The sequence below is a fragment of the Oreochromis niloticus genome, linkage group LG2 (genome assembly GCF_001858045.2).
Source record: "Oreochromis niloticus isolate F11D_XX linkage group LG2, O_niloticus_UMD_NMBU, whole genome shotgun sequence".
NCBI classification, from domain to species: Eukaryota; Metazoa; Chordata; class Actinopteri; order Cichliformes; family Cichlidae; genus Oreochromis; species Oreochromis niloticus.
The window spans coordinates 24,986,532-25,013,039 of record NC_031966.2 but is presented as its reverse complement, the minus strand read 5'-3'; the positions used below and the strand labels follow the sequence as shown (position 1 = coordinate 25,013,039).

At 39.2% G+C, this 26,508-nt stretch overlaps 2 protein-coding genes across 7 annotated transcripts in view; both read right to left on the bottom strand.

The window, feature by feature from the left end:
* The window catches only part of LOC100695213 (uncharacterized), a 47,594-nt gene that overhangs the window by 14,361 nt on the left and 6,725 nt on the right, over nucleotides 1-26,508 (bottom strand). The window lies entirely within an intron of this gene.
* LOC112841640 (T-cell surface antigen CD2) lies at nucleotides 5,772-11,529 on the bottom strand. 4 transcript variants are annotated; one of them, XM_025896891.1, is made up of 7 exons: nucleotides 11,449-11,504; nucleotides 11,023-11,212; nucleotides 8,213-8,533; nucleotides 7,411-7,668; nucleotides 7,197-7,322; nucleotides 6,867-7,086; nucleotides 5,772-5,875 (listed from the first exon to the last, which is right to left on the bottom strand). In XM_025896891.1, the coding sequence occupies exons 2-6, from the start codon at nucleotides 11,069-11,071 to the stop codon at nucleotides 6,902-6,904; spliced, it is 939 nt and encodes a 312-aa protein (XP_025752676.1). In that variant the 5' UTR covers nucleotides 11,072-11,212; nucleotides 11,449-11,504; the 3' UTR covers nucleotides 5,772-5,875; nucleotides 6,867-6,901. The 4 variants fall into 4 exon arrangements, with proteins under 4 accessions (XP_025752676.1, XP_025752675.1, XP_025752666.1 ...); XM_025896890.1 differs by having other exon boundaries at nucleotides 5,772-7,086; nucleotides 11,023-11,125; nucleotides 11,449-11,529; XM_025896881.1 differs by having other exon boundaries at nucleotides 5,772-7,086.

Here is a 26,508-nt window from a genome sequence, read left to right as displayed (position 1 = left end):
TTTTATATTTTGTTGATTTAAAGTCTCACACACAACCCGTTTTTAAAGTTTAAAAAAAGAGAAAAGAAGAGGAGTGTAGCGACTTCCACAGTCGCTAGAGGCCGGGGACTGAGCCTGCCTATTTGCCTGACACGCTGTCAACTTTACGCAATAATGCGAGAGGTGGAATTGCTTGCTTGTTTATTAAAGTGCTTGAAAAGTTTACAGAGCAATGTATCGGCTCGCGATTCAAACTCTTAAAACATCACAGGCTCTAATGCAACAAGGGGAAACTCGTTGTGCTGCGGTCAACTAAAACTACGGCTACCCAGCCCTCATCTCTGTCAAAATCAAACCAGTGAAAGACAGACTAACAACAGCCTCTTAATGTCACCGCTACCACCCACGTGACTCCCGTTACACATCACCATAGCAACCAAACAAATGAAAACCCAGTGATCATTAAAATTCAATACATTTAATTCTGGCTCCTACAAGGAGAAACGAGCAAAAGATCCAGGTAAGCAGATGTGTCATTGGATAATGGCAGGTCATATATCCTAAAACATTAAGAATACTTTCTTAATTATGTGGGTTACAGCTCCTCCAAGAAGAAATGGTAAAAATAGTTACAGTAACAGACTAAACTCCAAACAATATATACAATAATATAATATTAATATAATAGTAATTAGTCAGTGTCAATTGTTGATTTGTCCTGTTCTCATTGTATGACGAATTATGATGTCTGTTTAGTAGCCGTTTGCATACGCTCTCTCTCTCTTCATATGTGTGTATGTATGTGTGTGTGTGTGGGGGGCAGAGGGAGTGTTCGCCCAGGGCGCCAAATAGGCTAGGACCGCCACTGACCACATCCCCTTGTATCTTGTTGGTCTGAAGGTTGTAATGCAAACACAAAGAAACCTAATTCTCAAAAGTACTTTTAATATTTACAACTAAATAAAATGATCAAGGACAATTGATTTATATCCAATTTGAAGCTAATTGAACACAGAAATGACAAAAATACACTGTATAATAAAGGCATATATATATTGTTTAATACATTAAAAAAATAGATTACTGCAAACCTCAGAACACATTCACAGACATTCACGATTGTTGTGTTGCTGAAGTTTTGTGTGTTAAGGTTATGTGCATGCCAGGAGAGATTCTAATAATGAATAAAAGGAAGTGAATCAGCATTAATAGTCACCATACAAAACCACAAGTACACATGTAGCTGTTACATGATCGAGCTATTATTCGTATTGATTGTATTGTGCTCTTCCCATATATTATAAGTCTGTACTGATGAAGATAGGATGCAGCACAATTTTTTTTTAATTGTTTATTTGGGTTTTTTATATAGAACAGTTTCACTGTTCACTGTGCATGTATTCAACATCTTACATTTGTATACAATGTAGAATATATACATATGAAGGAAGCCAGACTAAAGTAAGAAAAAGGAAATAAAACATTAAATTTCAGATTCAAGTTTAATCTCTGTTAATATCAGCTTCATATATTAACTGTCTGGGCAGCTCAGGAATACCTCGTGCAAAATGAAGCTGCTTCTTCTTCTTTCAGCTGCTCCCTTTAGGGGTCGCCACAGTGGACCATCTGCCTCCATTTCATTCTGTCCCTCCCATCTTCCTCTCTCACACCAGTCCTCTGCATGTCCTCCTTTACTACATCCATGAATCTTGTCTGTGGCCTTCCTCTTTTCCTCCTGCCTGATTGCTCCTTATTCTTTGTCCAATATATCCACTATTCCTCATCTGCACATATCCAAAAAATTACAACCCTAACTTATCTTTACCCTACACTACCCATCCCTAACACTAACTCTAACTTTCTCTTCATAATGCTCAACCTGAGCTGTCCTTCTCATACACTCATTTTTAGTTCTGTCCATCCTGGTTACTCCCAGAGGAAATTGAAACATCTTCAGCTCTGAAACCTTTAGCTCTGTCTCTTGTCTTTTTTACAACGGCACACTCTCCAAACCATACATCATAGCAGGTCTCACTATAATCTCATAAAGCTTCCCTTTCACTTATACTGCTATCCTTCTGTAACATATCACCCCAGACACTGTGTCTGTGAAGGTTCTCAGTCATCCAGGTCATCGTAGTCAAAGGAGTTTGCAAAGAAAAGCGTCTGTATGCTGTACACCACTGTATGCTGTACAGCATACAGTGGTGTATGCTGTACAGTGCAGCGAGGAATGCCCAGACCTCTACATTGGAGAGACCAAACAGCCACTTCACAAGCGCATGGCACAACATAGAAGAGCCACCTCCACAGGACAAGACTCAGCAGTCCATCTGCATCTTAAGGATAAAGGTCACTCTTTTGAGGATGCCAATGTTCACATATTGGACAGAGAGGACAGATGGTTTGAAAGAGGAGTGAAAGAGGCCATCTATGTCCACTGTGAGCGACCATCTTTGAACAGAGGCGGTGGTTTACGACACCAACTGTCTGCCATCTATAATCCAGTTTTGAGTTCCCTCCCCAGACGCCTTAACGCCCACTCACATCCTGGGCCATCTGACCTCAGGAATTCACATGACAAGGTGGGGCCAGGTTTCACAATGGGCTCACCCGAAACCCTGGCTGATTAGGTCCCACACCCGCTTTCACACCTTGGCGCATGTGATTAGAGGATCACCAGGGGGTCCTTTGTCCCTCATTGGGGGGGATACTCCCACTGGATTTAAATCTGGGACTCTCGGCCATTTGACTTTAGAACTGAAGAAGCTTCTCGGATGAGAGGTGAAACGTCTTCAAGCAACTTAAAGAAGTCCAGACGCTTTTCTTTGCAAACTCCTTTGACCCCAGACACTCATCTCCACCCACTTTACCCTGCCACCACTCTCTTCCTTACCTCTCTAATGCATTGTCTGTTGCTTTGTTTTTTTGTTATTTAAATTCATCCACTCTCACGACCTTTTCTTGTTGCATTTTTACCTTTTCACCCATCTCCCTGACATCCACACACATGTATTATGTCTTGTTTCTAATGAATTTCACTCTTATTCTCTCCAGAGCATATCTCCACCACTCCAGACATTATTCCACAATGTGTTTATACACCAATCTGCATTTAATTATTAGTTATTGTTAATCTCTGGCTCTCTTCTACAGTGTGTTTTTGTCCTGTCTTCATCTGCTCACCCTCAACTGGTTGCGGCAGATGGTCGCCCCTCTCTAAGCCTTATTTTGCTGGTTTCTTCCAGTTAAAAGTGAGTTTTTCCTTCCCACTGTCGCCAAAACACTTGCTCATAGGAGGTCATATCATTTTTTTGTATTACTGTAGGGTCTTTACCGTACAATATAAAGTGGATTGAGGAAACTTTTGTTGTGATTTGGTGCTATATAAATAAAATTGAGCTGAATTGAATTCCACCTGCTTACTACTCTCACTATAGATCCCAATGTCATCTGCAACATCATAGTCCATAGACATTCTCGCCTGACCTCATCTATCAACCTATCTATCACCACTACAAGCATGAAGAGGTTCAATACCTCAAACCCATCTTTCAGTCCTACTGCACACCTCACAACTGTCTTGCTGTCCTCATAAATGTCCTGCATCACCCTCACATACTTCTCTGCCACTTTGGACTTTCTCATCCATTTTACTTGATAATGAGGGTGAGAAGGCACAATAACACTACCCACCCCAGGAGCCAGAGGCTGACAGAGAAAGACCAGAAGACCAGGGTCAGCAGAGGGAAGAGGGATGCCCAGATGAAGAACTCATGGCTAAAGGGTGAGAACATCAGAGAACTGGAAGCAATGGGCAGCCTACCCCACCATAAGTTGGCCCTCCTGCCATGAGCCAAGAAAAGGGTCGCAACCATACGAGAACTGCCCAACACCTGGCAGTCCTTCCCCCATACTGAAGAGGCCTGAGCTACCCCAGATCACAAACCCCAAAGGAGAAGGTCAACAACCACACCAGAACAGCCAGTCACACCCTGGAATCAAATTCCCACATCCTGGGGAGCAGTAGGGAGGGCCCTCCCTGACCATGTCCCCACAGGGAAGACAAGAGAGAAACTGTTTGGTAAAAACCATCATGTCATCAGTGAGAGTGGTGCACTGTGCCCTAAATTCACTGAATTACCTCAATAGAAACCATCTGTGCTTTCAAGCAAAAAATAAAACAGAAAGAAATTTTCATATTCTCTACATTTTTCTACTTTCAATAGATGTATTTTGCTGCATCGAGTGACTTTCTGCACTGTACCACAAGAAACTGAAGGAGTTTTCTATTGTAAAAATAAAAAAATAAATTCTTACAACAACTGACCTTTTACACTGTTAAAACCGGTGAAAACAAACATGAGAAAGTCATGCAGGTTCAGTATAAGAAAATCCCCAGATAAAACTAAATAAAACATCATGCTCATATCACAAGATGTGGCTTCCATGGTAGTATATAGTATATGCAAATATCGAAAGTTTCTTCATGCTCTGCTGAACAACCACTGCATGTTTTTGACAAAGAATAATAACAACCATAGAATCAAACACAAGTCACGGTCACAGAACATTAAACACAAAAGATGACTAGAACAGACAAGTTATCAATAAAGTAAACTTTGTTTCACCACTTGTCCTGACAACTCAACAGAGTGAACATTATTGCCACAAACTGTCACCTTCAAGCATGAGCTGAGAGCTATGTGTCTTTCCTGTGCCTCCACCCAGACCACCCACACCATTGTTGTCAGGTGTGCTAGGCTATGCAAAAAAGGGTGGAGTTCACTTAGGTTTCTCAATACTCAGCTTGTTGCTTGTGAAACCTCCAAGGGTGAATGTGCTGTGGTTGATAAGTCACTAAATATCTTTCATTACCACATTCTCTCCATCTTTTCTCCATTTTGTTCATGTACAGGTGGTGTGGAGCACCCACAATTTCGTTGTACATGAACAATGACAATAAAGGGCTATTCTATTCAATTTTATTGTACTACAAACTTTTCAAAAACATTTAAAAGAAACAAAGAAAACAAAATGAGTACAATACTATTCCTTTAAAAGCAGATGTCTTAGTAGAAGTTTGCACACTCTGAGTGCTTCTTGTTTCATTTTAAGACCTGAACATTGAAGGCATAACACCAAGACAACTATTGTAAATCTCTCACATAATGGTGCCCTCCATTGATACATATAAATAATGCTGCTTTCATTCTTCTTCTTGGCCAGTTAAAGCTTTGCCTGACCATATTCAGTTTAATGTGATTTAAATGAATGCAGTTTTTATTGCACTACCTCAAAGGCCCTAAAGGTATTAGAGGAACCCAAAATAAACAGCTCTTGATACTAAAAGGTGTTTTAGGGTATTTCATACTTGCTGTAATAATAAAAATACTCTTTATCATCGACGCGTTCTTGGACTGACCTATTTAATAGGTAACAATTTTATGGTGGTCATATAAGTTTGAAATCTATTGCAGTTTCTGACCTCATCACAGTATCAGTCCTTGTATCCATTTAAAAACAAAGGTTTTGAAATGTTTTGTTTACAAAATTGCTGGTTGAATTTTAGAAAACATGGCAAAGCAAGTCGACAGATCTTCTTATAAGCAGAAGCTCTCAAACTGTACAACTTGATAAGATATGGACAGTCACACTGTGCTATTGTTTCGCACTCTAAACATCATGCTTCCTGTGTCACATGTCACTGGCTGTGTAGCAGGAAGGTTAGGACCCAAAGACAGAAGTTAAACTCAAAACAGCTTTATTGCTAAATGAACAAAAACTAAAATACAGAATACAAAATAATTCAATCAAGGTGGAAACAGGAACTAATGAACTAGGTTTACATGGTAGGACACATGGACCGCAGAACACACAGCAAGAGGCACACTGTTTAGAGGAAGAACAGAACAAAAAACAAAATGAGACTCAGGCCATATATGGACATACAGGACGATGAGGGAACAGGCAAGAGGTGGGAGTACAGCTGACACTTATCCCAGGCTAATGAAATAAGAGAAACAAAACAGAACACAAAGCACAAGGGACGGCAGACTATCAAATTAAAACAGGAAATGACTAACACTGATACCTAGACTACGACATATGAGCTTGACACAAAGACAGAAAGGTAAACAAATACAGAAAGGGCAGAACCAGCAGATACACAAGGGAAGCAGGAAAACACAGCAATACATAAACCAGACTGAAATGCTACCAAAAGAACTGATGAAACAAGATCACAAAACACTAAGAAAAACCTTAGGTAAACCCCTCACAACATAGAAATGAAACCAATGCAGAATAATGTAACAAAGATTTTCAAAAATGCAAAGCTAAAGAGAACTTATAAACCTTGGGGACCATGGTACCTTTTACATTATTCAGTTATGATCATCTTTATCATAACTGAATAACTTTTAGTCACAACTGTTACTGAGGTGTGTGACTATGTCTGAAAATCATCTAATACACACTATAAATATTAACATGTCCTACAAATATATTGTTACAGTGTAGCAATAACAAAAGAAAAGTACACTGTATGAATCAGTGCTGTTAATTTCAACCACTTGCAAATAGTTTGAGAGTGCTCAAATTCAGTTTAGTACAAACAGTAGTTTTTGGTGGGTTGATTATTTCTGTTTGCAATTATGTCAAAAATTTGATTTTAGGCCACCATAAGCTTGACAAAAAATGTGTCAAATTAAAAGACTACTCTACTTACAATTACAACATTTGTTATATTAGTTTCCACAGAATACAAATGCAGAAGATACTCAGACCTTCTCATGGTCATTCAGTGTAAGATGTGTAAATGTAAAACATGATTAGTGAATAAAAACAAGAGATACGTGTCATCTAAGTGCTATTTTCACACTCACAGAGATGTGAAATGTCGGGCAGATGAAAGTTGACACTACGCGTTGCAAGAAGTAGAAGTTGTCATTTCAACCATCAGAACAGAGTTGTCTGGATAGTCCATTGTTTGTGGGACAGCAACTTTTTCAGTTTTCTTTTTCTTCCAAGCAAAGTAGATGAAAATCCCAATTAATAAGAGAATTCCCAAGATTGCTCTCAAACCACATAAAAGTAAGGAGTTATCTGTTCAGAGACACAAATATCACATTAAATTAGAGCTTTGACCGGGTTCACTTATGTATAACTGAGTTACCATTGGAGTAAGTGATACTACTAGAGGATTGATTCCTTACCTAGAGCAGTGTCAGAGACTGTTATAGGGCCCATTGTTGGTTTAATACACAGGGTATTTTTGGTTGCAAGCACCCACTTTGTTATGTGTGTCCCATCAGATAAAGTGCAGTTAATGAAAATGAATCCTGAGGAATTCATTTGCTGTTTCAATAATTTATGACAAATGTAAAGCTCATAGCTCTAAAGATATTTTTGCATCATGTTCTTACTCACCACAAGTACATATCCTTTGTTCTTTGGAGACACTATTGACATGATTTCTCACTGAGCAGACCAGATGTCCTGAGACGTGCTGTTTCAGAATAATGTTGTTACTCTTATTATTTCCAGAAAGAAGCTCAGCATCTGTCAGTGTGCGTCCATCCAGAGTCCAGCTGTACTGAGGACTGTCCCCTCCCTCAGAGGAGCAGGACACCCTCATCTCTCCCTGGGACAGACACTCAGAGACCAGCAGGACAGAGGACACAGGAGCTGAGAGAAACACACACAGATGAGTTTTGATATTATATGTCAGAACTGTTCATTCTAAATAGTATATAAGGAAGAGAATTATAGCCACAAAATACAGTTACATTTAATTTACAAATTCAATCTAATCTAATCTAATTTTATTAATAGCAACAAATCACAACAACAGTTGTCTCAAGCTGTTTATGTTGTAAAGTAAAGGACCATCTATACCACACAGAATATGAGATATATTATATAAGATGATATGTTATGTAGATATGTACCAAAAATAATGTTACATTTACAGGGCTTAACACATTTATTAGGCTACCATCTAATGCAAAGTTTATACCACACCTGCCTTAAATAAACATTATTGATGATTAGCAAAGTAATTTTTTATGTTTATTTTTCATGCACCAATATTTATTAGCCCTTTAATCCAAATTATATTTTAAATACTGTAAGTATTTATCTATAAAGTGTAAAATCTTTGGTGTTTTTATACATTTGTTAAGCAATATATATAATAATTGTAGTCATTTCTTGAAATGGACAAAATTACCTTGAAAGATCAACTTGAAAGTCCACTCATCAGATGTTCTTCCATCTGAATCAAAGGTTTGCAGGGTATATTTACCACTGTCATTCCTGTTTAGGCTACTGATCCTAAATGTTCCATTACTAGGAAAAAATAAAAATTTGTTCTCTGTGGTATCATGAAGACTCTTTTTGTGTTTCACATCCAATATTTTTGATGAATCCTTTAACAAGTGGTATCTAGGTATTTCTGAGGTGCTGTCCATCAGCTGGATGTCCACAGTTCCTCCCAAAGCTCCATAACACTGAGCTCCATCCTGTCTGCCATCACAGTAAGTATCCACACCTGCAAATTCAAAAATATTTTTGTGAAAAAAAACCAACAAAAAAGAATATTAAGCATCACTGAAGCAATGAAAAAAATAATTTTGAATATTTCACTCACGGTGGGTTAATTGGTAATAACGTATAAAAACAAGGTATTATACCTGGCATTGTGTCTTATATGTCACAGGTAATAGAGGCTCCAGGATACGGTCACTACAAACTTTGCAACAAACTTGCAAAGTTACAGTAGTAAAGTCCAAAATTTAGAGATATCTTAACAACTAAATATACCGTATTTTTCAGACCATAAGGCACATTGGATTATAAGGTGCACTGTCCATGAACGGGTCTGTTTTCATTACATAAGGCGCATCAGATAAGCATCAGATAAGTCAATTTTACTCAACTCATTCTTCTTGCTTCTTCCACTTCCATACCATTGATTCATGAATGTTGAATCTTCTTGCAGCTGCTCTATTCCTGTGTTGTTGCAGTATATTAATGACTAACCTCGTATTGTGGATGGGTTACTGTATATCAGTTGTTCTCCTGACTGAAGTTTGGTCTGTTTATAGCATCCTGCCATGCGATTGCATTTGACCCTGACCATCGGGAACCCTCACGTTAACTTTTATCGAGTGGAAAAAAGCTAGCATTCATCCTCTAGCTTCACTGTGTTTATGTTACGCTAGCATAGCTGTGTCGCTAGCGATCATGTAGCAAATCATTATATACCAGCTAGCCCAACTTCAGTAACCCTACAAAAATCACTGCTGTTTAGTTTTCTGTCTTCATCTATGTTGGAAGTGATAGCAGTCCCTAGTTTTATACTTGAAAGGTTTCACATCATTACTCTCTGTAATAATAGCAGCGACAGGCCTACATCTGTAATTAGAGTCATATGAGACAAACACACTATGAGTTTATAATAGTGTCAAATTAAAGGCTTCAACTTGATAGTTATGTTCATGTTTTGTCTTTTTATTAATCCTATTTGTAATTCATTTTATTTTTTATAAAATTTTTGTCCCTAGTTTTATCCTTTGAATTTTGATTTATTGTATTATTTCATTATTTGATCAATTCATGGAGTCCTTTAGAGCTTTGCATTATTTCAGAAATGTTTGTAAAAGTGGGCTGCATGGCTAGGTGCTTGAATTAATATACCCGTGGAAATGTAACTGAAAACACCTGAATTCAAATATTAAGACATGCCTTTATCTATACATAGCTACCGCTTACATAGTGTACATTACAAACGTCACTGCTGTTTAGTTTTCTGTCTTCATTTATGTCAGAAGTGATAGCAGAGCTGTACGTCTTAATTTGATTACGAAATCTGTCAGTCAGAACATGCTATATCATGTTTAGGTGGAAACTAGCAAGCTAACTCCCTGCTAACTTCTAACTCCATTACATTTAATAAATTCTGTTTTCATGGATGCCTGGATTTTGAACTTAATTGTTACACCTGGTAAAGCAGCAATGCTGATCATTTTATTAAAGATAAAAGAATTTAGAAAGTTTTTAACTCCCAGTGATGCCACAGTGTTCATTTTACTTTGGGACTTGAAACAGACGGAGTTTTGGACCCAGATTACTCCGTAAGGCTCCTGACTATGTTAGCCATAATGCTCCAACAACAGTGCGGCTTCGTAGTTTACCAAAGTCGTACTAAAAAACTTTTTGACAGATTTTTGAGCATGGATTATCACATAAAATTGGTTCGAGGTCCGTAAGCACAACCAGAATTTATACATAAGGCGCACCGGATTATAAAGCGCACTGCCGATTTTTGAGAAAATGTAAGGATTTTAAATGCGCCTTATAGTGCGGAAAATAGAGTACTACTAAAGCAATTTGGTAAGTAAACAGTGTATAATATGTCACCTATGACAACTACAACTACGAAGTCATGGCAGTAAAATTTTAAATAAACCAAGCTACTTTTTGTACCTTAAGAAATTTTAATTTAAAGTTTTAACATTTAGTTAAAAAAGTAAAGATCCTTAGATGGGGGGAAAAGAGAAAATAGGTATAAAGATTCCATTATGAGGTATTTCCATTTCAACCACAAAAACTAATAAGAGTTTTACAGACAGAAGTTGGTTTTGTGCAGCAAGGATGAAGAAAAACAGCCTAAATTCCACAAAGAAATGCACAGAGTAAACAATTTCTCCATTTATCTGCAGCTATATTTTTTCCAGTTAAAAAAAATATATGATTCAACACTACTGCATCATACAGCTACTGTAACTGATGAAGACATTCATCATGTTGGAAATCTGGATTTGCCGACATGACTACTTTAACTCAGCACTGCTTGTTTTTACCTAAAGTGCATACTATAAATAAGCTGAACTTATAAACAAATAAAAGAGAAGAGATCCCTTGGCTGTTTTCAAGTAGTCAAATTTACTAACACATGCCATGGCTTCAAAACACACTGTTGATATATAAGATTTTGACATTATAAAAGTTTTGCATCTAAGAAGCTGAAAAACTCACCATGAGCAACTCCCAGTAGAATAATCATCAATCCAAGCACAGCTTCCATCTTTCCTCACTGTTCAGTGTGTGCTGGTACAGTTTTTAGCTGTCCGAGTGATTCCTTACATGTGATAAGTGTAAATAGTAATCATCCACAAACATCAGTGGAAATTGTAGCAAAGGAAGCTTTCATTTAATATCCAGACAACTGTAAATCCAAGGAAAACTTATAATGAATTTTATTTTTGTGTAAATTTATCGTATGTGTAGCTCAACCTTTAAGCTGCAGAACACTAAGGATAATATCAACATCGATTCAGTGACCACACTTCATACCACAGCTGCTGCATATTTCAAACAATTAAATACAGCTCTCCACAGATATAATGCAATAATAGCATCAACAGTAATATAATATAACAATATGATAATAGCATCACCTACACAAACTGTGTTTCTTCTCTTTTCAGCCTATTCAGCAGGCAGCTTTCAGACAAACTCTTCTACTTTACCAAGATGTAAACAGGCACAACCTACACTGACCATGTTTCCTGTTAGTGATCATCTTCATATAAGAACGTGTAAACACTGACCAGGCAGGATGTGACTAATGTGACTACAATAGAGCTGCAAAGACAGACAAAAGAAAAAAGTTGCCTACCAATTTAATGAAATACTGTCAATTCTTTTTACCTGTCAAACCTTGAAACACTTTCACAGGCATTAATGATTGTTGTGTTTTTCAGTGGTTTTGAAATGTACCAAATTTCTGTGTGTCGAGGTCTCATGTTAGGTTTCACCATAAAATGAGACATCACTGTCATTGCACAGTAACTGTTACTGTCACTGCACACAGAAAGAAGTGAAACACAAAAAAGTGTCACCATTCAAACCACAAATATGCATGCAGCTTTTATTACACAGAGCCTGTCAATAACTCTTCTTGGTTATATTCTGCTCCTGCTCAATGTAGACTGATGAGCATAGGCTACACAATGCTTTTTGATGTTTTATTTGTTTGCTTTTGATTTTTAATAAAAATAGTTTAGGCAATGTGGGTGTGTTCAAACTATTACTTCTGTATATGATACAGTATGTGGAGGAAAATAGATGCTGAAAGAAGAAAGCTAAAGCAGAACATGTGGGTGGAGATTGAAATATAATCTCTGATATTATATATTAGTTGCCTGGGCAGATCAGGAAGACCACAGCTTTTTTTGTCTTCTTTTGTTTGCTCCCTCTAGAGTTCGCCATGATAGATTATCTACTTCTACAGGCTTCCTCTTTTCCTCCTGCCTGGCAGCTCGATATTCAGCACCCTCGATTACACCTCTCCAGTATTTAAAAAGCTCACCACATGTCTAAACCCTCTCAGACTTGCTTCTCTAACTTTGTCTCCAAAATCCTCAACCTGAGCTGTTCCCTCTGATACTTATTTCGAGTCTTGTACATTCGGGTTACTCCCATCGAAGATCTTAACCTCCAGATCCAAACCTTAAATCATAGCATGTCTCACTACAATCTTGCAAACCTTCACTTTCGCTCTTCTATCCTTCTGTCACACCTGAAATTCATCTCCACACACTCCACCCTACCTGCACTCAACAAAAACATAGTTAAGCCAAACTTGGTTTGAAATGTAACATTTCATTTTAAAACCTGAACACTGAATTCATAATGGAAACACCATCAGCTCAGTAATTTTTACATAATGGCGCCCTCTAGTGATTACAAATTATACAGCTTTGGACTTCTTTACTGGCCACCTTACTTGCCTTGCTTTATTTTATAAACATGATCCCTGACAAAACATAACAGCTTAACTAAATTGATTTTACATACATATTATCAATTGCATTTGCACAATTCTCACAGCAGAAACATGATTCTCACCACTCTTAATGCAGTTCTGAAATCACTAACACATTAATCATTCTCATCGTTTTCACACACTACTGTTGTTTCTGCACATACTTCACCACTAAAGATATTTGTTACTGTGTTGATGCATTTCTCACTTGAATATGAGAATGCCTGAAAACTGAAATACATGAAATATTACAGAAAATACATGTAAACCAAAATAAAATCTATTACAGCATTAGAAATTGCCACTTTTGATACTCACTCTCATCTGCCTTAGACCTCCTCCATACATGCTGGTAAAGAACAACACAGATGTGGAACCTTCTGATTTCTGTTTGGTTACCATAGCAGCGAGGTTTGGACTGCTTGAATGACATCCGTGTTAACTGTTTTGCTAAATTTTGTGAAAAATGTTTCAATCCAATGAGAAAGGGTTAAAACATTTCCAAGAGGTGTCTTCTGTACTACTGATATAATGATGATGAAAACTGAGGGATCCCAGCATCTTTAGGCAGGTCAAAGCAATCAAGAAAAACTGCAATAATCAAATTCATTTTTTTTTCAAATATGTATGACAGAACAAATACAGAAACACACTGTCAGAGGTCAATCATATTTCTTCCATATTCTGACGCTTGGTTTGAACTTGACCATTTGTACATGCTAAATGCTTTGACATGCTGTTCATGTAAAGGCTAATTAGATATTTTGATTACTGTAATTAGTACCTAACAAAGAGGTTGCAGAATGTATGTAGTGTAAATTACTGGACTATACAGCAGTTGGTGCTATGTTTTTAGATTAATTATATTTTTGTTGTCTCTTTTCTGATTCATATAGTTTAACAAGTATTATTTTGCTTTTCTTGATTTTGCAACATATCAAAAAAGTGCTTCATGTTTCCTTTTTGTGTCTGAATTGTTTTTACTCTACATTACATCTACATTTTTGCTGTACTCTCTCTAGTCTGTAAGTGTCACGGCTGGAGCAGCAGTCGTGTGGTGTTGTGAGAAAAGGACCCAAAATTCAGGTACTGGCAGGGATGCGAGTGAGCGTTTATTTATAGTGATGGCAAAGTGACAAAAATAGGAAATAAGGAACAGGGAGCTACCAAAACCTAGACTGGGAAAAACTAATGAACAAACCATAAGGACACAGGATGAAACACAGAAAAGACACTGAGAATGTGGAGCAGAGAGACACAGAGATACACCAAGTAACACAGACAAGCCGACAAGGAACACAGGCAGGCACACACTATAAATACACACAAGGTAACGAGGGAATGACACACCAGAGGGGAACACAGCTGAACCTAATTAGACACGACGAGACACAGACCTTCAAAGTAAAACGGGAAATTGACAGACTGTTTTACAAACACAAACTCAGAGACACGAACATAGCACCAGGGAGGACACAGGTTGGAATAATAATACACTAAACACAAGAACCAAAACCCTAAGAACTAACAAAGACACATCAAGAAATCAAAGATTAATGACACAAAACAGAAAACACATGGTCACTGACCCAGGACCATGACAGTAAGGTTTTGAAAAAGAAAAACTTAATGATTACTCCTTTAAAGTGTGGTATAAAGTTTTGTATTCATTCATCACAGAGTTGAAGTGATTGAATGACAATTCATAGTCTGACAGATGTCAGAAAGGCTTTTATTGTCGTGTGTCTTCTGTCCAGGTGAGGCTGTGTCATGAAAAAATGCATTAACTCTTTTGAGAACTGGATGAAGAGTGATGAGAATGATTTTTCTACTGTGAGACAAATTGACTGAGAAAAACTTTAAGGTCACTATTTTTATCCAGTCCATAGGTAGAAGAAATATGATGTTTTGCATGGGCAGAAGAATAGCGGTCACTGCAGGAATCTCATCTGCAAACGTATCCTCTATAAGAGCACAACAGTTACACACACACACAAAGAAGCAAACCCTGTTTAAACTCTCATAACATACAATCATTAGTCTTTTCATCTCTCTCTTTTTTTTTTTCTTTTTTTTTTACCATCACACTGTTATACAAATACTGCTATCTGTTACTTTATGTTACAAGATTATAATATTAGGTTCTCAGAGGTTTAGCTCATAAATGTAACTTTTTCTTAAAGGAAATGTTCATCACAACCAGTTTCGACCTTCTAGGAAAATCCATGAACATCTGTCTTTCTGCATTTCTCCACATAACACCATACCTACGCAGCACCTAGTCATTATCCCTGTTTCATTCATATGCCCAAGAACCACTGCCTCCATCCCTGGGTACAAATACTCCGACTTACTCCAGAATTCCTCTTTCTCTTCTGACATCCAACTTGTTGGACATGCACTCTTGCTTTGTCACAGTTTTCACTGGCAGTCTGTTGGCAAACAGCACCTGAGGAGGTTGCTGTTAACACGGCCACTGACACAAGTGATATGTGTTTGACATATTACCATGTTTGACATGGTAAAGATTTTACTCCTGATGTCCTTCATGATGCACCATGATGCTCCAGGTTTGTGACTGGCAATAGTTTTAATCAATATATAAATATGACACAGATGTTTTCTGATGACAAGCAGATAAAACCACTCTCACCATTTTGACTGTTTCTCTGTATCTAGTCTTTCATCTTCAGCTTCAACATGAATGTAGAAGCAGAGTTAAGCTGCATAAATCTTATTTTGACTTTATGTATTTTGTTGATATTTGAATTTTAACATCCATGTAGATGCTAAAAATGACAGCCTCAACATGGCATTTAATCTGTTATTAGACTCAATTGGCTTCTCTCAAAATGTAAAAGAACCCACCCACCACTTTAATCACACTCTAGATCTTGTTTTAACATATGGCATCGAAACTGAACATTTAACAGTGTTTCCTGAAAACCCTCTCCTGTCTGATCATTTCCTGATAACATTTACATTTACAATATTTGATTACACAGCAGTGGAGAGTAGACTTTATCACAGTAGATGTCTTTCTGAAAGCGCTGTAACTAAGTTTAAGAATATAATCCACCCACTGTTATCATCTTCAATGCCCTGTACCAACATAGAGCAGAGCAGCTATCTGAACGCTACCCCAACAGAGGTCGATTATCTTGTTAATAATTTTACCTCCTCACTACGTACGACTCTGGATACTGTAGCTCCTGTGAAAACTAAGGTCTCAAATCAGAAGTACCTGACTCCGTGGTATAATTCTCAAACACGTAGCCTAAAGCAGATAACTCGTAAGCTGGAGAGGAAATGGCGTGTCACAGATTTAGAGGATCATCATTTAGCCTGGAGAAATAGTTTGCTGCTTTATAAGAAAGCCCTCCGCAAAGCCAGAACATCTTACTATTCGTCACTGATTGAAGAAAATAAGAACAACCCGAGGTTTCTCTTCAGCACTGTAGCCAGGCTGACAAAAAGTCAGAGCTCTGTTGAGCCAACAATCCCTATAACGTTAACTAGTAATGACTTCATGAACTTCTTCACAAAAAAAATTCTTATCATTAGAGAAAAAATCATCATCCCACAGATGTAATATTATCTACAGCTACTTTTAGTACCATTGATGTTAAGTTAGACTCTTTTTCTCCAATTGATCTTTCTGAGTTAACTTCAATTATTAATTCCTCCAAACCATCAACGTGTCTTTTAGACCCCATTCCTACAAAACTGCTCAAAGAAGTCCTGCCATTAATTAATGCTTTAATCTTAAATATGATCAACCTATCTCTAATAATCGGCTATGTACCACAGGCCTTCAAGGTGGGTGTAATTAAACCTTTACTCAAAAAGCCATCTCTAGACCCAGCTGTCTTAGCTAATTATAGGCCAATCTTCAACCTTCCTTTCATATCAAAAATCCTTGAAAGAGTAGTTGTCAAACAGCTAACAAATCATCTGCAGAGGAATGGCTTATTTGAAGAGTTTCAGTCAGGTTTCAGAGCTCATCACAGCACAGAAACAGCTTTAGTGAAGGTTACAAATGATCTTCTTATGGCCTCTGACAGTGGGCTCATCTCTGTGCTTGTCCTGCTAGACCTTAGTGCTGCGTTTGATACTGTTGACCATAATATCCTATTAGAGTGATTAGAATATGCTGTTTATTACAGGTACTGTGCTGCAGTGGTTTGTATCATATCTATCTAATAGACTCCAATTTGTACATGTAAATGGAGAGTCCTCTTCACACACTAAGGTCAATTATGGAGTTCCACAGGGTTCGGTGCTAGGACCAATTCTGTTTACATTATACATGCTTCCCCTAGGCAGCATCATTAGAAGACATAGCACAAATTTTCACTGCTATGCAGATGACACCCAGCTCTATCTATCCTTGAAGCCAGGTAACACACATCAATTAGTTAAACTGCAGGAATGTCTTAAGACCTAAAGACCTGGATGGCCGCTAACTTTCTGCTTCTTAATTCAGATAAAACTGAGGTTATTGTACTCGGCCCTGAAAATCTTAGAAATATGGTATCTAACCAGATTCTTACTCTGGATGGCATTACCTTGGCCTCCAGTAATGCTGTGAGGAACCTTGGAGTCACTTTTGACCGGGACATGTCCTTCAACGCACATATTAAACAAATATGTAAGACTGCTTTCTTCCGTTTGTGCAACATCTCTAAAATTAGAAATATCCTGTCTCAGAGTGACGCTGAAAAACTAGTTCATGCATTTATTACTTCCAGGCTGGACTACTGTAATTCATTATTATCAGGATGTCCTAAAAACTCCCTGAAAAGCCTTCAGCTAATCCAAAATGCTGCAGCAAGAGTACTGACAGGGACTAGAAAGAGAGAGCATATTTCTCCTATATTGGCTTCCCTTCATTGGCTTCCTGTTAATAATAATAATAATAATGGATTGGATTTATATAGCGCTTTTCAAGGCACCCAAAGCGCTTTACAATGCCATTATTCATTCACGCTCACATTCATACACTGGTGGAGGCAAGCTACGGTTGTAGCCACAGCTGCCCTGGGGCAGACTGACAGAGGCGAGGCTGCCATATCGCGCCATCGGCCCCTCTGGCCAACACCAGTAGGCAGTAGGGTAAAGTGTCTTGCCCAAGGACACAACGACCAGGACAGAAAGGCCAGGACAGAAAGGCCGGGGATTCTGTTAAATCCAGAATTGAATTCAAAATCCTGCTCCTCACATACAAGGTCTTAAATAATCAGGCCCCATCTTATCTTAATGACCTTGTAGTACCATATCACCCTATTAGAGCACTTCGCTCTCGCACTGCAGGCCTACTTGTTGTTCCTAGAGTATTTAAAAGTAGAATGGGAGGGTGAGCCTTCAGTTTTCAGGCCCCTCTTCTGTGGAACCAGCTTCTAGTTTGGATTCGGGAGACAGACACTATCTCTACTTTTAAGATTAGGCTTCAAACCTTCCCTTTTGCTAAAGCATATAGTTAGGGCTGGACCAGGTGACCCTGAATTCTCCCTTAGTTATCCTGCAATAGGTGTAGGCTGCTGGGGGATTCCCATGATGCATTGAGTATTTCTTCAGTCACCTTTCTCACTCACTATGTGTTAATAGACCTCTCTGCATTGAATCATACTTTTAAAACAGGACCTTGATCACTATTTATAATTTCTAATGAAGAATAGGGAAAACAGAAAATACATATATCTAACATTTCCTGACACATATTATATAGTTTTGCAAAATAATGTTTTGCTTTGTCTTTTAATCTATTTATGGCTGACTTCCAAATGGGGGGGTGGAGGGGTAACGTTGAATTAACAACTGTAAAGTCCATTTCCTTTTTTTTTTTTTTTGCCTGTCCCGTTTGGCTCTTTTGCCATCAGAATTATTGTCTAAAGGCAAAGAAAGATGCCCAATGGATTAACTTTACCAAACTGACCATCCCAGCCTTGCCGTAATGGTCCGTTTGATTCACCTTTTATTGTTTATTTTATTTTCATTTGCTGAATACGGGACAGACTTTACTGGGAGAAAGAAAAGGGGAGAAAGAAAGAGGGAAAGAAAAACAGCTGAGAAGAGGGATGGGGAAAAAAGGGCAAAAAACAAAAACCAACAGAGCAAGCAGACAAAAAAATACATATATCGATCACCTGGATCACCTGTTGAAAAAGAAAAAAGAAAACAAGCAGAAGAAAACGAGAGTAATAGAATAAACAACATCACAACAATATATGGGAATATGGCAGTAAATGTTAAACATTATTGTGCAGCACGTAAGATCGACAGCGCACAGTGTGCTTTGAGGTAGGAGCCAAAAAGGGTGTAGTTTGTGTGTGTGATCACCCGTGTGTACACCTGTGAGCATGGATGCGCTTGTTTTTAAAAGGTTCCTTCATGTAATGATCTGCTAGAGGGTGTGGGGGGCCACTGCCCCGTCCTCCAGGGCATGAAGCAGGTATGGAGGAGATCGAAACTCCAGACATCCAGAGGCCCCCAGAACACAAGAGACCAAGGAAGACCAACAGAGGGGCAGCTGCGCCACTATCCCAGAAAGAGCTGAGGAGAGTCCCAGATGAGGCGTCACTCAGCAGCCGCGGAGCACAAGCCAGGGGGTTGCAGTGACGCGCCCGTGGGCTCCGCCGGCAGCCAGCTGTGCCTGAGTGACCGAGCCCTAGGCCGAGAGGCCGAGGGCACTCCACCTCCGAAGTGGCCCGAGCGAGCCCCAGGCTCCAGGCCCCGATAAGCAGCCGCCAAGGAGTGAGCCGGTGTGTACCTGGGCGCCCATCCCTAGACACAAAGAACCACCAACGCACCGATGTCTGAGGCGCCGTCTGCCACCGGCAGGGGAAGTGGTGGGGGGAGATAGGCCTCCAAACCTTGGAGGGCCTGAGATGTTCCCAGAGAGGTGGCGTCTGATACCCAACCTGACATATAGACACAGACATACAGGCACACACAGATACAAACATCCATTCCCACCCTCATGCTCTCATAAGCAATTACTCCACACTCAACCAACATGGAGACAGACATAAAGAGACGCTGTACACACAATCACACTCCCCAAGCGTACTCTAAGAACCGGGTCTAGGTACCCTTGCCCCTGGAGGAGGAAATTGCACCCAGACCCAGGTGGTGTTACCTTTTTCCCTGAGGTGGGGAGAAGCAGACCGCACCGACTCCGCAGCGGCAGGGAGGCCCCACATACCAGACCCCAGTCGGACGGCCAAGTCCTCCTCCTCCTGGCCCCTCCCCCACTCCAACAGGCCGCAGAGAACGGGGGTGTGAGAAGACTCCAAACCTTCCTCCACCCGCTCATATGTAGTGTTGGTGTATGTTTGTTCTAAGGTGCATTTAAAACCCAGGAGGGCATGGAGCTACCTGCCAGAGAGCAGCAGGTAAGCGCATAGCCCCTCCTGCTAGCCCTCAATGTCTACGTGTAGTTAAAATTGAGAGGTGGGCAACGACGCCAGGGGTGAGGTGTACACCCTGATGGTGATTTGGATTCCATATAGCGTGCCCACCCCCAAGATCCTATATGTATGTGTAATGAGAGTGTGAGTAATGTGAATGTCTAAGTTGTGGGATAAAATTGAGGTAGAGGCAGCCAGAAGGGGACATTTCCTTGATGATGTTCCACTTGAATCAAAAGTTTAAAGGCTATGATTACCGCTGTCATTCCTGTTCAGTTTCTTGATCTTAAATGTTCCATTGCTGGGAGAAAGGAGAGATCTATGTGATGTGGGGTTAGAAATACCCCTTTCTCTCTCACATCCAGTATATTTAACGCATTTTTTAACAATTGGTATCTAGGTATTTCTGAGGAGATTGAGGTCAAGATCACCAGGATTTGAACATGTCCAAGTTTTTTAGCAGATGCACCTGTTCGAGTTCAAAATCCTACATTGCCTCCTTCTCAAGTTATCGCATTCATAAGATTTTCAGATAACTTGACATGTTACCTTTACCTTGAGGTCAAGGTCGCTTTCAGCAACAATAGCTGATTTTGGCCACAAGGTGACAGTAATGAAAAAGATGGATGTAAACAGGCAATTAGTTTGACAGCATTATGGCACTATGACAGCTGAGAGGAGAGAGGTGTTTGGCACTTACTGTGGTACTTTACATTAATGCCTATTTTTAGATTTGAGTCACTTGTCCTGATTAAATAACACATAACCATGTCCACTGATAATGTTAAGCTGCTTGGCGGCAGGTCATAATAAGTCACAGCATTACCTTCATATGGTTGTGAGGTTATAATGCTCAGTTCTCAGAGGTTTAGCCAAAGTATTTCCTCATGATGGACGCCTGTGTCCAAAGTGTTTAAAATGTGTGTGAGTCACTTTTGCATCATGGTGGATGTAACCATGTTTTTATTGTAAGTGGGAGAATTAATCACTCAGATGAGGCCACTGATAATAGTAGACAGAGCGACAGCCTCTGTGAACATCTGCTGATGGCGTTGTGCTTTTTCTTTTTATGAGATGGTAGTTACCAAAAATGAAAAAAAAAAAAAAAAATTTGATATCAGAAATTTGTTTCCATGCTACTGTGATACCTTGTGATAGCTGTGACAGTTAACAGCTGGTAGTTCATGTTAGTGCTTACTAGGTTATATTACATTAGTTGACCATAATGCTTAGTATTGTTATTGCTTTATCATGACTGGATAACACACATTGAAGAAAAAGAACAAGAATATTATTAAAAACATTTTTCTTTCTTTATGTTTTTGCATTTGCAGGGGATGTTGTGATGTCTGCCTTTTGCAACAGGGGGTGCTACAGCACCTGCAGCAATGTGAAGTAGACTCTAAACTTTTGACACTGGTCTAAAACTCATGCTTTTATTCTTTTCCTTCTCTAAGGCAAAACCTAAATTTATCATTACCATTAATTTTGTTAAAATATTTGCATTTTTTTTAAACAAGGCGTTTTACTCAATACTAAATATCTTTAAGCTACAACATCCAGTGAATCAGGAAGGGAAACTTCATGCTCCCTCTTTTTGATGATGAGGCTGAAATGTATGCTTACTTTCCAGTGGGGAGTATTTTTGTATTCATGTGTGTGTAGGTGTGGGTTTGTGAGTGTGAGTTTGGGAGTTTCGCACTAAGTGAACAGAAACACAAGTAGGTCACATGGTAATGTTGGCCATGTCAACAGCAGTTGTCACTTTTTCACCCCCCTCCCTTCAGATTGTTTTAAGTAAGCAAATACAATGCTTCACATTAATACATGTTTAAAACCTGTGTAGAATTCCGAGTAACCACCATAACAAACAGGAGAGGGCTGATCCACTGCATCATGCCCTAAAAGAAGACAGGACAAGACCCTGAGGAGGATTGTGTATGAGGGGATCAGTAGTTAGATGATACTGATCCTTTGTTAGTTGAAGATAGGAACAGTGACCCTACAGTGTCTCTTTTTCATTAGTAGTGTAAGTTGTATTAGTAGTAGTGACACAGCAAAATGGTAAATAAGTGGCCTGTATTTGTATAGCGCTTTACTTAGTCCCTAAGGACCCCAAAGCGCTTTACACTACATTCAGTCATCCACACACTGGTGATGGCAAGCTACATTGTAGCCACAGCTACCCTAGGGCACACTAACAGAGGTGAGGCCACTGGAGACTGGCACCACCGAGCCCTCTGACCACCACCAGTAGGCAACGGGTGAAGTTTCTTGCCCAAGGACACAACAACCGAGACCGTCCAAGCCGGGGCTCGAACCGGTAACCTTCTGACTACAAGACGAACTGCCAACTCTTGAGCCACGATTGCCCCAGCAGGCTATGAGCTTGTCACATGAAGCTAAACAGGTAAATAAAATGTAAGTAATTTAATGGACTTTTCCAGTTATAATATTTAGCTGTTCTTCAGTGTTGTTAGCTGAACCCTAAATGTGTTTCAGACACAGACTTACATAAAGCACCTTTGCATAGCATGGACTAAGGCAGATGGGTGCAACCAAACGCTTTTTTCTGTTTTAGGTACACATTTACAGGTTGTGGTTAGAGTCCTTCTGGTCGGGACTGAAAACTCAAAATAGTGATGCTTGCTCTTTTTCTATTTGCAGGTGTGGAAATTTTCTGTGAAGGCAGACTGGATGCACTATGAAGCTTTGGGGGGAACTGTGGCTGTTTAAGTGATGGACAGCACTTATATTGAAATACCAGCTGTTAAAGGATCAATCAAAAGTACTCGCTGGGAGAAACAATAAGGTTCTACTTTATACCATAAAAACAGGTTTCTGGTCCCACTAATGCAAAAATTAAATCAATAACCTGAGAAGGACAAATAGCGGTGAATATATAATTTAACCCTTTTGTTGAAGTGGACGTATATCAGGCAAGCAAACTCCACACCCGAATATGCACTGTCATGTGTCAAATGCTGTAAGCCATCTTAATAGGACTGTAAGAGTCCCACTTTAAGAGTCCCACAGTTTTTTCACACAGGGGCATGTAGATTTGGATTTTTTTCCCCCCTTAATAATAAACACCTTTATTTAAAGTATTTTGTGTTTACTTTACTGTTATCTTTGTCTAATATTTACATTTGTTTGATGATCTGAAACATTTAAATGTGACAAACATACAAAAAAGGAAATCAGGAATGGGGCAAACACCTTTTTACACCACTGTATATACAGGGAGTGCAGAATTATTAGGCAAGTTGTATTTTTGAGGAATAATTTTATTATTGAGCAACAACCATGTTCTCAATGAACCCAAAAAACTCATTAATATCAAAGCTGAATGTTTTTGGAAGTAGTTTTTAATTTGTTTTTAGTTTTAGCTATTTTAGGGGGATATCTGTGTGTGCAGGTGACTATTACTGTGCATAATTATTAGGCAACTTAACAAAAAACAAATATATACCCATTTCAATTATTTATTTTTACCAGTGAAACCAATATAACATCTCCACATTCACAAATATACATTTCTGACATTCAAAAACAAAACAAAAACAAATCAGCGACCAATATAGCCACCTTTCTTTGCAAGGACACTCAAAAGCCTGCCATCCATGGATTCTGTCAGTGTTTTGATCTGTTCACCATCAACATTGCGTGCAGCAGCAACCACAGCCTCCCAGACACTGTTCAGAGAGGTGTACTGTTTTCCCTCCTTGTAAATCTCACATTTGATGATGGACCACAGGTTCTCAATGGGGTTCAGATCAGGTGAACAAGGAGGCCATGTCATTAGTTTTTCTTCTTTTATACCCTTTCTTGCCAGCCACGCTGTGGAGTACTTGGACGCGTGTGATGGAGCATTGTCCTGCATGAAAATCATGTTTTTCTTGAAGGATGCAGACTTCTTCCTGTACCACTGCTTGAAGAAGGTGTCTTCCAGAAACTGGCAGTAGGACTGGGAGTTGAGCTTGACTCCATCCTCAACCCGAAAAGGCCCCACAAGCTCATCTTTGATGATTCCAGCCCAAACCAGTACTCCACCTCCACCTTGCTGGCGTCTGAGTCGGACTGGAGCTCTCTGCCCTTTACCAATCCAGCCACGGGCCCATCCATCTGGCCCATCAAGACTCACTCTCATTTCATCAGTCCATAAAACCTTAGAAAAATCAGTCTTGAGATATTTCTTTGCCCAGTCTTGACGTTTCAGCTTGTGTGTCTTGTTCAGTGGTGGTCGTCTTTCAGCCTTTCTTACCTTGGCCATGTCTCTGAGTATTGCACACCTTGTGCTTTTGGGCACTCCAGTGATGTTGCAGCTCTGAAATATGGCCAAACTGGTGGCAAGTGGCATCTTGGCAGCTGCACGCTTGACTTTTCTCAGTTCATGGGCAGTTATTTTGCGCCTTGGTTTTTCCACACGCTTCTTGCGACCCTGTTGACTATTTTGAATGAAACGCTTGATTGTTCAATGATCACGCTTCAGAAGCTTTGCAATTTTAAGATTGCTGCATCCCTCTGCAAGATATCTCACTATTTTGGACTTTTCTGAGCCTGTCAAGTCCTTCTTTTGACCCATTTTGCCAAAGGAAAAGAAGTTGCCTAATAATTATGCACACCTGATATAGGGTGTTGATGTCATTAGACCACACCCCTTCTCATTACAGAGATGCACATCACCTAATATGCTTAATTGGTAGAAGGCTTTCGAGCCTATACAGCTTGGAGTAAGACAACATGCATGAAGAGGATGATGTGGACAAAATAGTCATTTGCCTAATAATTCTGCACTCCCTGTATATAAATTCCACACTCAATCTGTGGGTGGTCTCTATTTTTTCAGCTGGGGTCTTCTGCCAGAGGTGTGGGAGCTTGAGGGTCCTGTGCAGTCTCTTTGCTGTTCCTAGGACTGTGCTCTTCTGGACACAGATCTTGGATGTTGTTCCTGGAATCTCTGAGCCGCTTGCCCATTTTGGGAGTCACAGCCCCAAGTGCTCCAATTACAACTGGGACCACTGTTGGCCTAACCTTCCACATCTTCTCTAGCTCCTCTTTCAGCCCTTGGTATTTCTCGATCTTCTTGTGTTCCTTCTTCCTGATGTTGCATTCACTTGGTATAGCCACATCTGTCACTACAGCCTTTTTCCTCTACTTGTCCATCACTACTATGTACTTACTCTCAGGGGTATATATATCCAATTTATATTATACAAGTACATTGTTAAAGCATATCTTTGCAAAAGCAAAAATATATTAAAAGCCAGTAATGTTTTTTTTTTTACATAACATGTATGGTTCAAAAGAAGCTTTATGACTTTATGCAGTCATATTTTCATAAAGGATGAAGTGCTTTCTCTTTATCATGTCTCTATTTACACATTAGTCGAACCTTTACCAAGTGAAAAACTAGTCAAGTTAAAAGAGAAAGAGTCCTAAATAGCAGTCATAACCTGTGTTATCCTCTTCAGCCCCAAGGGGGTTTCTGAGCTTCCTGCTCGAAAATGCAATGCCTAAATTAAATTGATTATTTCTCTGCAATTACAAACTCTGTCCTTACAATCTTGGTATCAAAATGAAGCTAACACTTGGGACATTTAATCAGAGGTGTAAATATTAAAGCAGATATTACTGTGTCAAAGTTACTGAGACTGGAACACAGAAAAAGTAAGTAGATTTTATTCTCGCCTAATTTATTTTTGTAATTTTTAGCATATAACCCTTTTAAAAATATGGCTCAGATCATATTTGGTTCCAGAAATCCAGTAACCAACATATAAGCATAATCTGTGCAAAGATTTGTGTTTCTAAAGTAAAACAGTGAAAAACTACAGCCCTGTCAATACATGAATATCCAGACGTTGTACAAAAATGTCCAATTTTGGCACACAATTGGACACCATGCCAGTTTATTTTTTAGGTATTAAAGAGCAGAAATTAATAAATTTTATTAACAGGCCTAAAAATGCTTTTTTAAAAAATATAGTTTTGAAGAATTAACCACACATTTACATGCTAGTGGCCCTTTTCTGCCGTGCGCATGGAGCGCCTCATTGGCCTCTGGCCCTTTAAACTTTGAGGGGCTGTAACTTTGGGGTCTTTTGGTCAATTTGCATGATTGACACCTCTTTTTAATCGTTTTAGCCAATAGATTCAAAGTAACGATGCCACGTTCACGTCACTTCAACCAATCAGACGTTGTAATGCCAAAACCCACGTGTGTCCAAATTTATTGCATGTGGCGTCTGTCCAGTCACGTGTCTGTAGGTGGGTCTAAAATGG

What these genes read in the sequence shown, in the direction of transcription:
- LOC112841640 (XM_025896890.1), bottom strand. Translation starts at nt 11,071, where the DNA reads ATGGAAGCTGTGCTTGGATTGATGATTATTCTACTGGGAGTTGCTCAT. An exon ending in ACAAAGGATATGTACTTGTG is followed by an intron (nt 7,323 to 7,410) that starts GTGAGTAAGAAC and finishes TGAATTCCTCAG; the next exon opens with GATTCATTTTCATTAACTGC. An exon ending in AGTCTCTGACACTGCTCTAG is followed by an intron (nt 7,087 to 7,196) that starts GTAAGGAATCAA and finishes GTCTCTGAACAG; the next exon opens with ATAACTCCTTACTTTTATGT.